Source organism: Gymnoscopelus microlampas (genome assembly GCF_963454915.1).
Source record: "Gymnoscopelus microlampas genome assembly, chromosome: 17".
Classification (NCBI taxonomy): domain Eukaryota; kingdom Metazoa; phylum Chordata; class Actinopteri; order Myctophiformes; family Myctophidae; genus Gymnoscopelus; species Gymnoscopelus microlampas.
The window spans coordinates 29,675,565-29,689,991 of record NC_139954.1 but is presented as its reverse complement, the minus strand read 5'-3'; the positions used below and the strand labels follow the sequence as shown (position 1 = coordinate 29,689,991).

The 14,427-nt window shown below is 41.4% G+C and overlaps 1 protein-coding gene across 1 annotated transcript; it reads left to right on the top strand.

The window, feature by feature from the left end:
- Window positions 1-7,892: 7,892 nt before the first annotated feature.
- On the top strand, window positions 7,893-8,282 carry nhlh2 (nescient helix loop helix 2; the record flags this gene model as incomplete). The annotated part of the gene is made up of 1 exon (XM_084083810.1): window positions 7,893-8,282. One exon carries the CDS (start codon window positions 7,893-7,895, stop codon window positions 8,280-8,282), a length of 390 nt encoding a protein of 129 aa, XP_083939936.1.
- Between the last annotated feature and the right edge of the window lie 6,145 nt (window positions 8,283-14,427).

Sequence of the window (14,427 nt, the reverse complement as noted above, 5' to 3'; positions counted from 1 at the left end):
TCATTATCACAGCCAATAGATCTATTAACTTCATTTATTTGCTATATATGTTGCTCCACCAGGGAGCAGCATATCATCCGTTCTTAGACAGGATCATCATCTGCAGCTTATGAAATCAAAACACTATTCCTATATGCTTGTTCACAGAATTATCTGATAACTTCTCTAGGAATTGTGTCAGATTCATACATGGTACCAGGTGCACATTTGTTGGATATTAGTATAAAATGATCGGCTGGAGGATACAATAACCATGTCATTCATGAAAACAATACCATAGCAAGCAATAACACTGAAATATAAATGCTACCATACAAATGTAATCTGTTAAACATTTGGTGTTATGAGAAATGTCTGCTGAAACAGATGTGGCCTTCAATAGTTTGGCATAAAGTCAACTGACAGACACTTTTTCTGTAATGTGGCATTGTTCTGTGTGGCATTCAAATGCTCACAGTCACAGATAGTACCATATGACTGGTTTTATCCACAGATATGTTTGTTAGTCAAGATTCATTATTAACTAGAAAAAGTGCTCCTCGGAGCACAACTCTCCGCCAGAAGACTTGTGTTGGGAATGTTGGGAATGTTCTGTCTGTATAAGTGTCCTATCCGTCCTGTCTGTATAAGTGTCCTATCCCTCCTGTCTGTATAAGTGTCCTATCCGTCCTGTCTATGTAAGTGTCCTATCCGTCCTGTCTGTGTAAGTGTCTTATCTGTCCTGTCTGTGTAAGTGTCCTATCCAATTGTTACAGTATCCGCCATTTCTCAGCCATTTCGTGATTGTTCCTGTCTTGCCGTATAACGGCCTATAAATACGTGTGTCACTTTGAAAGAGTCTGTGCCTCTTTCAAAGTGACACACGTATTGTCAACTCGAAATCATGCTCGCTGGCTTGGGCGCTTAGCTGTTAACTAAGCATTTGTAGGATCGAGGCCTTCCCATCTAGAGAGGCTTTAGCTTAATTAAAGTATCTGCTTTTCATGCAGGATTGTTGGAACTGTCTTACCTCACTTTGAAAGTGGCACAGACACTTTCAAAGTGACACATGTATTTTATAGGCCGCTATACGTCACTACTCACTAGCCAATCGGATCACACTATTTCACCGTATTGTCACGTGTCACGTGAGGCTTGACCAATGTTAGTCCCAGTTTCAGAAAGTGAAAACAACTCTCCTGGCGGAGAGAATTAATTAATTATTATCATGTCACCCCACCCCACTGCTACATATTTATCCATATTCCCCATAGGTGGCTGACTCTGTACATATATCAGCCTCACATCATAGCCGATACTGTGTGTATGTGTGTGTGTGTGTGTGTGTGTGTGTGTGTGTGTGTGTGTGTGTGTGTGTGTGTGTGTGTGTGTGTACATTCATTCATTCAAGATTTATTTATTCTCAAATTCTCAGGTAATTAAACTTATTTGCAGTGTCGTCGAGTATTACAATGCATTCAACAACGTCAGGGTTGAAAATACATTTCAATTTAGTAATTGGGAAGAGATAAAAGGCATATAAAGGTTAAAGATAAGAAACAAAGACAAATTAAAACCAAATTTCTAAAAACAATTACATATTGTGGTGACCTTTTTGGTCACCAGGGTTCTAAAACTCAAGGGTACTAGAGTGCTTAATCTCTTTAAGATTGGTTGCTGCTGCATGTCTATAGATTATGTCCCTATTATCCAAAACAGAGCATTGCAAGTATGCATCTAGCAGGTTTCCTTTTAATTCAGTTCCAGAAAAAGTTCATTCAGAAGACGGCTTTTCAATATCACCATGACAAATGGACTTGATATTGTATTTGGCATAAGGTGTGACCAAAGGTCTTATATGTCCATACCCGCGCCTCAGCTCATCTTGTCTGGCTCTTCCTATAGCCTATCAAACTAATAAATTGCGTATAGTTCCACCATAACGGGACAATAAGGTGTCTGGCATCTCCGACAGCTGTGACCCTGAGTTACCTAGCAACAGCTAGGAGAAGAGGTATCTGCCATACACAATTCAGAAAAAGGAGGGATGGATGGAGCATTATGGGATATAATATGTTGTGAGCTGAAAGTTCCTGTACTGGAAGTAAGGAATCTGCGTGCGTGCGTGCGTGCGTGCGTTCAGGGCACATGTGTTTTTGAGTGTAATGTGTGTCTGTCTATGACCTGATCCTGTAAATCTGTTCCACCTGTACTTCCATGTATCACGCCTTGGATATGTAAATAATATTATGTAGGTGTAAGTAATTTTCTTGGTCAAAATAAATATAAAATAGCTCTATATTCTGATAGGGGTCTCTCTGTCTCTCCAACTCATTAGTGAAAAGAAAATAAATGTTCAGGTCGGGATTCCAATTTGATCCAATCAGGAGGGAGAACTCATAGGATACAGGATAAACAAGTGAAATTGGAAGTGATGAACCAAAAGAAAATCAGCAGACAAAATTGGAACTGACATGCTATAAAATTGAAGCTGATAAATTGGTTCTCTCTCCTGATTGCATGAAATTGGCAACCCACCTGAAAATGTATTTTCTGTTTATTAAAGAGCTGGAGAGACGGGGAGAACCCTGTTACTGAACAAACTCTATAGCAATCAGTATAATCAGAATTTAACTTGTTTTGTTTTAACAAAAGAATATCACTTAAACACCTAACTAATGAAGGTTCCAGGCAGCAGCTATTTACAGTCACTGTTTCCACTGTCAGCTCTCTGTGATGTGACTGAAGTGAGTTCCTTCCTCAGAGGATCTTTCATCTCTTCTCTGTCAACCTGACATCGATGCATACCTCTCCGTTTCCCACTGGATGCCCCTGTGGCAACAGTAACAGGTGTCCTGTGTAATGCCTGTCGAACTCAATTGGCTAAACTGAAGTATTATTTAGTTGCTTAGATACATAGCTAATTGAAGTGGCAGATTTTTTTGTGCCGGTGAGCCAACATTAGCATTTCTCTTGCAGGCAAAAATCTCACTGGGGATTCCCCGGTGTTGTCATCAGGTGTGTAGACCGCCCAGAGCAAATCCATCTCTGCTTTTCCATTCACGCTCCTCTGAACCAATTATATGTTTGTCATGGGTTTGTTTTTTTCTGCCTGATCTTATTTCCCACTCTTGTTTTTCAATTAGGCTGCTGTATGGTTTGGGAATCTTCTGTTCATGCCTTAAAACAAGATTGGACCAAATGCTGTTGAACGTGAATGCTAAATGTTCTTAGATTTACAATGAAAGAAAGGTGCTTTGTTGGGTTGATGTGCATGTAAATGGCTTGTTTGCTTTGTCAGTACAGGAATGGCAGGGAATCACTACATATATCATAATATACTTACTGTATTCAACTTTGTTATTTCAAAGTGTATGCATAGCAAAAATGGGTGGGATTGAGGGTTGGTCTAGAAGATGAAGAGAAGCAAGGATGGCTCACCAGGACACAAGGAAAGGTTGAAAACCACAGAACTACTAAAACGTCTCATCTTTCTCTCCCTCCTTCATCTCTCTCCTTTGTTCACACCCCAGTAGCCATGGTTACAAAGCTGATCGATTAGATGCCATCTGATTCCAAATAAGCAGAAACAAAAGATGCCAGCAGATGGTAACCAGACAGAGAGAAGGATTGAGGGAGGGGGTGGAGAGATGACAGGAAGGGGGAAATTACGAAACAACTGTGGTTTATCTATCAGTATCTATGGTATGTATCATTTTATTATAGATTTGATGGACTTTTGGACTAATCTCTCCACTAATCTCTCCACTACCCTAAACATGTAGTGTTGTTGTTAGTAGGGATAAACACAGAAGCAGTCGGGAGGAAGTGGACTAAGAAAGGGGAGGAACCAAACCGAGTTCCTGTTTCTACACAAAAAGTGCCCCCAGAGGCAAAAACAAAGGAAGAAAAACTAATCTCTTTTTCGTTTTTTTTTTACAGATTAGGTTCCCAGATTGCTTCTGCACTAACCCTGCAATATATTTTAGAGACAAGGAAGTGCCTGAAAGAATTGTTGGCTGTTTGACTACACACGTCCAAAGGAAAAGTAAATACAAGTAAATAAACGTGATGGACAGAGGACAGGATATAGAGAGAAAATACCCAATACTAAGAAACAGATGGTCCTCAAATGCACTCAATCCTCATGGGAGAAAAAGAGACTGAACATGAATACAGTCAGAGTCACATTTATTTGGGGATTCAAATTCTGCCATTTGCACACACACCAGATACATGAGTGCTAGACTTAAAATGGGGAATGTAAGTAGCCTCACGTGTGTGCACACACACACACACACACACACACACACACACACACACACACACACACACACACACACACACACACACACACACACACACGCACGCTCAATGACAAATGCAGGCACACGCACGCACGCACGCACACACACACACACACACACACACACACACACACACACACACACACACACACACACACACACACAGAGGCATGCATGCATACAAACACAGATAAGAGAGGAGGTGAAAATGTGGGGTTTGGGGCTCTGTCCTTTTACATTATGAAACAGATGGTGTCCAGGCTGAGGCTGGCAAGGGGTGCACCCAGGAGAGGTGGAGGGGATGAGAAGGGGGGACAAAAGAAGACATAGGAAGGGGAAGATAAAGTGTGCAGAAGGGCAGAGAACATGTAAGTCCTCTTCTAATATGCTCACAAGGGATTCTACTGAAAATCACAATGGTTGTCATTGATTACTGTAATGTATAACTAAAAGGTGGACCAGTTCTACAAAAAAGTAAAGAAAAGATGAACAGATTGGCAGAATTGATCGCAGTTGATTCAGTAATTAGGACAAATTAAGCAGTTCAAAGGTTACTCAATATGTCATCCCACCTAAAGGTGACACAGGAAATCAATAAATGTTATCCATCCTTCTGTCAACATGACAGAAACATGCTGTGTTGCTTTCTAACACTATTGTCTGGAAAGTGAGTCTTGTCATTGCAGGACTCAAACCAATCGTGGAAATAGCGCTTTTGTTCATAGCACTGTCACATACAGACATACTGTATTACTCAGGTGCATGACCTGGCCTGCAAGCTACGTGACCACATAAGATAAAGCTGTATTTGTAGCAGACAGACAATTATTTTGACAGATATACTGCACAGGGCGAGCTAATAGCCCTGAAGTGTAACAATACACCATTCTCCCTTCCATCCTCCCAGATGCCTATTCCAGTCCTGTTTATTCCTTACAGACTCAGAGGATGAGGTGCTATATACTCCATAATATTGTTGACACCTGGTTTACAGCTGTGCACGCGCACTATGCTCACAATCACCACTCACACACATGAACATGTACAGTACACGCCATTCACTCTGACCTCACCCCCCCATGAGGCTGACAGTGTGCCTTCATTTTGACAGAGTGGCTACCACCCGGCCAAGCTATTCCCAAGACAACCCTTAAATCTCATCGGGACCGAGAGGGAACACATGATGCCATATGCTTGTTTTTCACTGCTGCTGCTAGAGTGTTTTGTGAGCACGTACTCTTTCTCACAACATACGTGTCTATAGGAAGCTCTTCAGGAGGAATGTTGAAGTTAAAACCATGATGCTTTTCATTCCCAGGGTGAGCAGAGTGTTCACATTGACATTTCCCTCTTTATCATGGTCACAGAGTGAATTCAGAACCATGATAATGATTCTGTCCATCCATAGACTCCCCTGATTCCATGATGAATATCTCCTGGTATTGGTGTCTGCTGTGGTTCGCTTGCAAAGTCTTGAATAATGGAATGACAGCAGATGTTTCAGCTATTTCTGTGATAGAGGCAATTGCAGATTTTGGAACTAGATTTTTTTTTAAAAGTAACTTTAAAGGGATTGGAACCTAGTATTGATTCAAATGTTTTTCACGCTCAGTGGAGTGGACTAATCAATATATTCCCTGTCAATACTGTGAAATCTTTGAGATTAAACAAAACAAACTAGATACACAAATGTTGATCTCTGCACAATCCACACATTATATTGGGTATAAGATGGAGAGGAGAGAGGAGATAAAGTTTTTTTTGGCAACACATCCATAGCCTATCATCCCTTCTTGTGTGTCGTCACTTCACTCCAGTCTTTATCAGGGGATCGTCATATCTGGCGCACAATCAGCAGGAGGAGGAGGGGGTCGGTACTCTGCACGGGCTCTTAAGGATGGAGAAGAGTGAGAGGAGGAAGCTGACAAATCAAGAAGCCGAACTGTCACTTAAGATAAAAGGATAACCCCTGCAGCAGCATGTAGCGTGGTGTGCACCTGGACATGATGATGGACGACAAGGGACTAGACAAAGAGGAATTGGTGCCGTTTGTTTGTCTTGGACTTTGGCCATCTATTTAATGCAAGGACAAACCTAGGCTATTTTCCTAGTTTGATTTCTTCACACTGGCTAAACTAAACGAAGAAAACAAATGGGTTTCAAGGGGGGGAAACAACTTTTGCATTTCAACACGGACCCCCACTGACTGCGTTGTTCTGATGCGGGATGTGGCTTAATCGAGGAAATTCAAGGCAGTTGTCATTCATACCGTTCATTGACTTTGGAAGCACTTGGATCAAGATTTTGAGAATTACTTGGTAGGTTGAAATAAGATTGTTTTAATTATTTGTGGACTTCTTTAGGATGTAACATTTATGGCATAATTCTAATCTGGTATAATCTATTATTTATTTTAAGGAGCGATCATTGGCATATAGCCTAACTGTTCAGAGTTTTCAGACTTCTTAAAACAGATCGCTCAAACTCATTTAAGCAGTTGTAATGTTGTTAAAACATACACATGGAACTGAACTTAGCTACCTTTATTAGGTTACTTTGTTTAGCCTTGAATAAGTTATTCGTGCTTGTCTGGGAAAAAAAACCCGCAAAAGACCCTTCACAGCTGACATTTTGACAGGTAAACACAGCTGATAACATTGTTCATAATTGGGTCTGGTTCGTTTAGGTGTTACTGTGTGCCAGGATTGGGAGCCCCTATATAGCCTAGTTAACTTAATGCTGGCACAAACATTGAACATATAACGATTATTATCTTCAATTGCGTTTAGCCGTCGAAATCTAGCCTTTATACGTCGTATAGGCTATTCATTCGCCCTCTACGAAAATAACTAGTATTGTTTCAGCACCACGGACAGCGCATGTCTCTCGTTAAAAGCTTGCAGCATACATCGCCAGAGGACATATTTATGAAGTTGATTAGCTGTACATTTGGGTGTTCAGATAAGCTATTAGTTCCTGTTCGATTCAATAGTTTACAAAAAGCATTTAAAGACCAAAACAAGTTCAGCCCACCTACTATAGTTCAAAGACCTGTAACAAGGCATCCGTCTCGCTCTCGTTTTCGGCTGCTGAACTGCTTACTGGTGTAAAGTAACTACGAAGCCTACAACTAAGTACAATTTTGAGGTATTTTTACTTTGTTCAGTATTTACAATCTTCAATACTTTTACTTCTTCTCCACTACATCTCACTTTTACTCCACTACAATTATATGAAAACTTTAGTTACTTTGTAGATTTTGATTATTATTACAAAACACACTAGCCACTTCGCCCTATATATGTTTCGTTCATTTGAAAAGAGCAGATCTACAAGCTTGCAAAGTCACAATGCGTCGCGATTGAACTTGTGAAATGGGACATTCTGCACAATGAGTACTTTTACTGTTGGTACTTTAAGTACATTTTGATACCAATACTTTTACTCTAGTAAATTTAGAATTCCGGACTTTTACTTGTAACAGAGTATTTCTACATTGCAGTATTGCTACTTTTACTTAAGTAAAGAATGTGAGTACTTTTACCACCCCTGGCTTATTACTAAACTTTTGTCTTCTTCCTGTAGAGATTTTGAAGCTTATAGATGATGATGCTCAGTCCAGACCAACCTGACCCCAGTGACCTGCCCTGGGGTCAACCAGACACGGAGGAGGAGACACTGCTGGACTGTTTGAAGGTGGAGTGCGCGCCTATGATGCCAGCCGAGCCCACGGACAGTGAGGGCAAGGCGCGCTCCCTGGCATCAGTGCCCGCTCTCAGCCGAGAGGAGAAGAGACGGCGGAGGCGCGCCACGGCCAAATATCGATCTGCACACGCCACCAGGGAGAGGGTCCGCGTCGAGGCCTTCAACGTGGCCTTTGCGGAGCTGAGGAAACTTCTTCCAACGCTCCCACCAGACAAGAAGTTGTCTAAGATAGAAATCCTGCGATTGGCGATTTGTTACATCTCCTACCTCAATCATGTTCTGGATGTCTAGAGCCATGGGCAGTGGTGGAAAAAGTACTCACATTTTGTACTTAAGTAAAAGTATCAATGCTGCAATGTAGAAACACTATTTTACAAGTAAAAGTCTGGTAATCAAAATTTACTTGAGTAAAAGTACAAAAATATAGACATCAAAATATACTTAAAGTGCCAAAAAGAAAAGCACTCATTATGCAGAATGTCCTGTTAGGCGTTGTGAGCTTGTAGATCGTCTATTTTCAAATAGCCAAAGTTTAAATAGGGCTGAAGTGGTTAATGTAGGTTTTACAATATTTGCCTCTGAGATGTAGTGGAGTAGAAGTAAACGAATTGAAACTTGGAAACACTCCAGTAAAGTAAAATATACCTCAAAAGTTTGCTTAAGTACAGTACTTGAGGACATACTTATTTACTTTCCACCACTGGGGCCAGGTAAGGTTATACGGACTAACCATGGCAGCTGGACAGTTGTAGAGGTTAATGGCTGGCATTGGCACCATTGGCCCTTAATCTTTGTTGCTACCAAATGGGTGGTAAAGAAAGAAAAAGACTGTAGATTGTCAAAGCTGCTGTATAAATGTGTGTAGCCTATTGAAAAAATGTTTACGTATTTTTGTTTTGTTTCCAGTTTGCACCAATTTATACCATACTGTAAATAGCCTATTGTAGCCTATCTATTGCATTTTCTGTTTAAAAGCAATGATATTATTCATTATTGTAAAGGGACGTTGTTAATTTATGCACTTTTCTAGCGCTAAATAAAGCCCACAGGCAATACAATTGTGGACTGAATGAATGTCTCATCATGCCATTATGGATTTCAATGAATAGGTGCTATATGAACAAATCTGTCAAATGATTGGAATGTTTCTTTTAATTTAACTTAATTTTGAATGTGCTAGGTACCCTTTCAAATAAATATTTTACATGGGGCTGCCATTACTTGTTCTTGGCTATTATGAATATCTAGGTCTACCTATACTGTTATTTGATCCCCTAATGAAAGCCATAGGGCCCGGGGTGAGCACCTTGGTGGACAGACAGATGGGGCAGGTGTTCTTCCAGACGAACCGAGACAGCCACATTACGACCCATCCGTCTGCCTCGTCCCTAGGGACGCGCGCGCGCACACACACAATGATTTGAACAAAGTGTATAAAAAACAACGGCTGTTTTTCATGTTTAAGCGAGAATTTTAGTTGGCCTGCTGTAATCCAATACACCTCAACCAGAAGTTATTAACAGAAAACCTTGTGCCTTTGCCTGTCCTTTCCTTTCCTTAGATAGGATATACCGTGTTCCCCTCGTGTCCCTTTATGCGTGTCGCTGTGGTGTAATGTGGCCCCAGGGGCAGAGATATTGTCCCTGTCCACTCCACCATCAAGAGTCTGCCAGCTCTTTGTCGCGCAGAGAGAGAGAGAGAGAGAGAGAGAGAGAGAGAGAGAGAGAGAGGGAGGGAGAGACAGAGACAGACAGAGGGGGACAGAGAGAGAGAGAGAGAGAGAGAGAGAAAGAGAAAGAGCGCGTGCAATTATGGAGATGCAGGATGGCCACGGTTTTTAAATCAGTGGGGCAAGGAAAACTGTAGGCTATATCCTGTCCTACGCAAATGACTGGCCTGGTCTAGTCTTAACTCTGTATATTTATAGCTTATGTAGGTCAAAAAGAGAAACTAGGCTGTTTTCAAGTTTTTGCCACCCAGCATACTACAGCTGCCTCACCAGGAGTCTGGACATCTCAAGAGATATCTTAAAATGTGTTTGACATTCTACTTATCGGCTATTTAGGTTACATTCAGAGGAACATGATGGAATTAGTTGTTTTCCTAAGACCGGCATTGCACTATTTTAGAGCTGAAACGAGATGTAGGCCTATTTATTTTTCTGCTATTTGCTGTTAAGCTGTTTCAAATAGTAGAACCCCCCAGTAGTATGTTTTTTATGGAGTACGACTGCCCTCTGTTGACTGCATGCAACATAATAAAATGAGACAACGAGAATTTAAAAAAATGGATGCTAAAAAGGATTAAACCCAAGAAAGCACTATGGCTTGTTTCCAGTGGGGTCCTGTATATTCAATTCATCGAAACATTTAGTGACAGACATACATAAAACACTATGCAAAAACATCATATAAACGAGCAGTAATAAAAAAGAAAAATATGAACAGTAAACATTTATGTTTACAACCAGGCTGCACATAGGCCTACGGTTGATATGATTGCTGCTATCTCTCCTCATATGGTCTCAGTTTCAATGCCTGCAGCCTGGTATGGTATCCTGAGTTAGTATAAAGGCATTTCACTAAAGAATAGGTCATGAAGGATATTTAGCTACAAAGCTACTATTGTGAAACTTGCCAGTATTGGGGTTAGTGATGCACGGCTTAAAATAATTTACGCATAAGCATTATTATTTAAGCAATGTTTCCACATTGAAGTAAGCCTAGGGGGAAGACCCAAAACTTAAATAGGCTAAACGGCGGTGCATACCCGTTCCTTTATTATTCTAACAAGTGTAATAATGCCCTCTAGCGTGTACATTCCTAACTGCATCCAGCCATGGTAGGCCTGCCTCTGGTAGAATGAGAAAGTCGCGCACAGTGGTGTAAAGTAACTAAGTACATTTACTCAAGTACTGTACTTAAGTATAGTTTTGAGGTATTTTTACTTTACTGGAGTATTTCCAATTTTCAGTACTTTTACTTCTACTCCACTAGGGTACATCTCAATGGCAAATATTGTATTTTTACTCCACTACAATTATTTGAAAACTTGAGTCACTAGTTACTTTGTAGATTTTGGTTATATACAAAACATACATTAACCACTTCAGCCCTACATTTCAGCCATTTGAAAATATCCGATCTACAAGCTCACAATGCATTGATGCATGCAGCATCTTGTAGATCGGTTATTTTCAAAAGATTTTTTGATGTTTTCAAATTTTATACAATTGAAAACTACATTCTGCATAATGATGAGTAGCCTACTTTCTACTTTTACTTCAAGTAGCCTACATTTATATTTTGATACCAATACTTTTGTACTTTTACTGAAGTACATTTTTAATTCCGGACTCTTACTTGTAACGGGGTATTTCTATTGATACTTTTACTCAAGTACAAAATGTGAGTACTTTTTCCACCACTGGTCGCGCATGGAGGAGCTCCTTCAGCTAGAAAGCAGCGGATGATCAGTCGGGTTTGCAGCCTAGGTAGGTGCGCCCTGCAGCAGCAGCGCAGTGCCATCATAGGCTATCTTTCTTCACACCGTGGAGGAATGGCATAAGCTGCATTTTCAAGGGTGAGTAAGCAAGAGCTAAGCCATTTGAATAGCGCATATGATATTTTTTTAATGTGATCATTTTCATCGTAAATACCGGCATTTTAAAAGCCCAGAACACGAGCCATAGGAATTATAATACACTGATGAAGTTCAATACTGCCGTCTCGGGAAAAAATGGTCTCCCTGTCTCACGAGAGAAAATGTAACGCTTATTTGTAGTCTGCGTGAGCCCACATTTTATTGATAGTATTCATGCATGCATATTTGCCTATTTCCGATGTAAACGCCTGTAATGATCAGAACACAGCCTAACACATGCATGGTATTTGGGCTGAGAGCCGGTGCTCTGTCTGTCTGTCTGTCTGCTCATGCTGCTGCAATTGAAACGAGATCTTTTGTAACCGAACCTCTGTATCACTGTGACAGAGAAGAAGTAGCCGACTATTGAGATACAGAGGTCTCTAGTAAGAGCCTAATAGCCTGGCGTTCCAGCTCAAGCTGTTCTGCTTTGAGCTCTGCTCTATAGCAGGGGTCTAAGGGTCTTCAACGTTTTTCAGGCCAAGGACCCCCTAGCTGAGAGAGAGATGAAGCAGGGACCCCCATGTTGTATACAATTGTGTTGCATAGACTTGTTTGACAACAGTGTCATCAGTGTGTTGCATTCATGTTAATGTGTATTTTCAGATATTTTAACCACGTAAACCCCCGAAACTACATTAAACCTCTTTGCAGAAAATAGCCGATTTACAAGCTCACAACGCCTTGCTGTGAGCTTGTAAATCGGCTATTTTGGCTAAAGTTCTCTTCAGAATAGGGATGCTAGGGTTCAATCCTATCACACAAAGATTTGGCAGCCCTCCCTGTAGTAACTCTGAGGACCCCCTAGGGGTCCCGGACCCCCTGTTGAAGACCTTTGCTCTATAGGCTGTAGCCGCTCTATTAGGTGCACAGGTGCAGACTATGTATCGTGTAGCTTACTGTTCATCATCAGCTGTTTTGCCTTTACGCCTATTCTGACAGCACAGGCTGCACAGCTGGAGGAGCCTGCTGCCAATACTGTAAGCTTGAATGAAGCAACTTCACGTGACTGCTAGTCCGTTCCTTTCTACCTCGGTAGCCTCATGCCTTTGGACGCATAAAGGAGCCACACACATCATCTCCCTCCATTCATTATTGAATCGTGTTGATAGATCTAGCCTTAACAGGTGACACTGGGGTGCATACACTCCACTTAGAAATAGGGTTGTGATGGCAATCCAAAAATATACACAAATTCAAATTCTCTTGCACTTGAGAAACCACATCATTGACCTTATACCTCATTGTTCACCTTTTCTCTTAAGGCGTAAGGTTTCTCTTGTTCAAGACATCTCTTGTTTCTTGCTAAAGTTGCGGTGCATTCCACATATAGTGTGACACACTATGAACCCTAGGGTCCCTAGCATCCCTAATCTGGGGCAAACATTCTGTTGCAAACTCACAACGCATTTGTAGATTGGCTATTTTTGGCAAAGAGATTTAGAGGGGAAAAAGCAGGGGCCGAACGATAAACCCTTTGATCAGAATCCCCATGGGGTCTGTACTTGGTCCCCTCCTTTTTCCCTTTGCACCAAATCTCTTGAGCTAGATAGACTATTTTAATGTTCGCCCCCAGAATAGGGACTCAAGGGTTCATGTGGTTAAACTCACCTTTAGAGTGATTACAGGCATAAGCATTCTGAACATGGCAGAGATTGACTGTATTAATGGAAGTGTGGTAGTATATTGTTTGTTTGTTTGTATTTAGTTTTCCACACAATAAGGATATTCTATGAACGCGCCAGTCTGAACACTGGTTTATCCCCTCCCCACCCTCCAGCACCACGTCTCCATCTCTATTTCTACTCTATTTTGATGTTGTTCCACACAAGAGGATCAAATGTGATGGAGTTTGCATTCCTAAGAGTTGTGTCAGCTCCTAACTATCTCCTTTACCTTTTGTGATGGCTGTGTGTGTGTGTGTGTGTGTGTGTGTGTGTGTGTGTGTGTGTGTGTGTGTGTGTGTGTGTGTGTGTGTGTGTGTGTGTGTGTGTGTGTGTGTGTGTGTGTGTGTGTGTGTGTGTGTGTGTGTGTGTGTGTGTGTGCGCGTGTGCATGTACATGTGCATGCATGCACATAATAGAATGAGACACGGGGGGAGGCCTTCCAAAGGGCAGCACTGTGGGAAGGACCTTCCAGTCATGGATAACAAGTTTGATTTCATGTGATGATAACCAGTATCTAGTTACTTAAATTTAAAAAAGAAACTCCTGTTCTAGGTCTGGCACTGTCCTCTACTGACCCTTATGTTGAAAAGCCACTGTTTGTGTTATTATTGCAAGGTAAATGCAAAATAAATTAAATTCTTCAATACAACATTATGATTAGCTGCATTAACCACTTAAACCGTATACTGTTAACAGTAGTTGACCCAAGGGTCTATATACTAGTAGGTCCCCTCCTTTTCCCCTCCTCTACACTAAATGGCTTTGCCGATATACAACACAATGCGTTGTAAGCAATGTATTTTTGTCTCCGCCAGGCCGAAGGCATCGCCGAGCCCGAAACTATGTTTTCGCCCCTGTCCATCCATCCATCCATCCGTGTGTGTGTGTGTGTGTGTGTGTGTGTGTGTGTGTGTGTGCGTGTCCGTCCGTCCGTCTGTGTACAGCTAATCTCTGGCACCGTTGGTCCGATCGACGTGAAACTGTGCACACACGCTTCCTGGAGGCCAGAGCAAAACCTCTGCCCTAACATTGGCCTGCCATAGCGCCACCAGGAGGCCGATTCTTGAGAAACACATTTTTTTTATATTGCTCCTACAGATTTAGTCAAAACATCGTGCACATCGGTA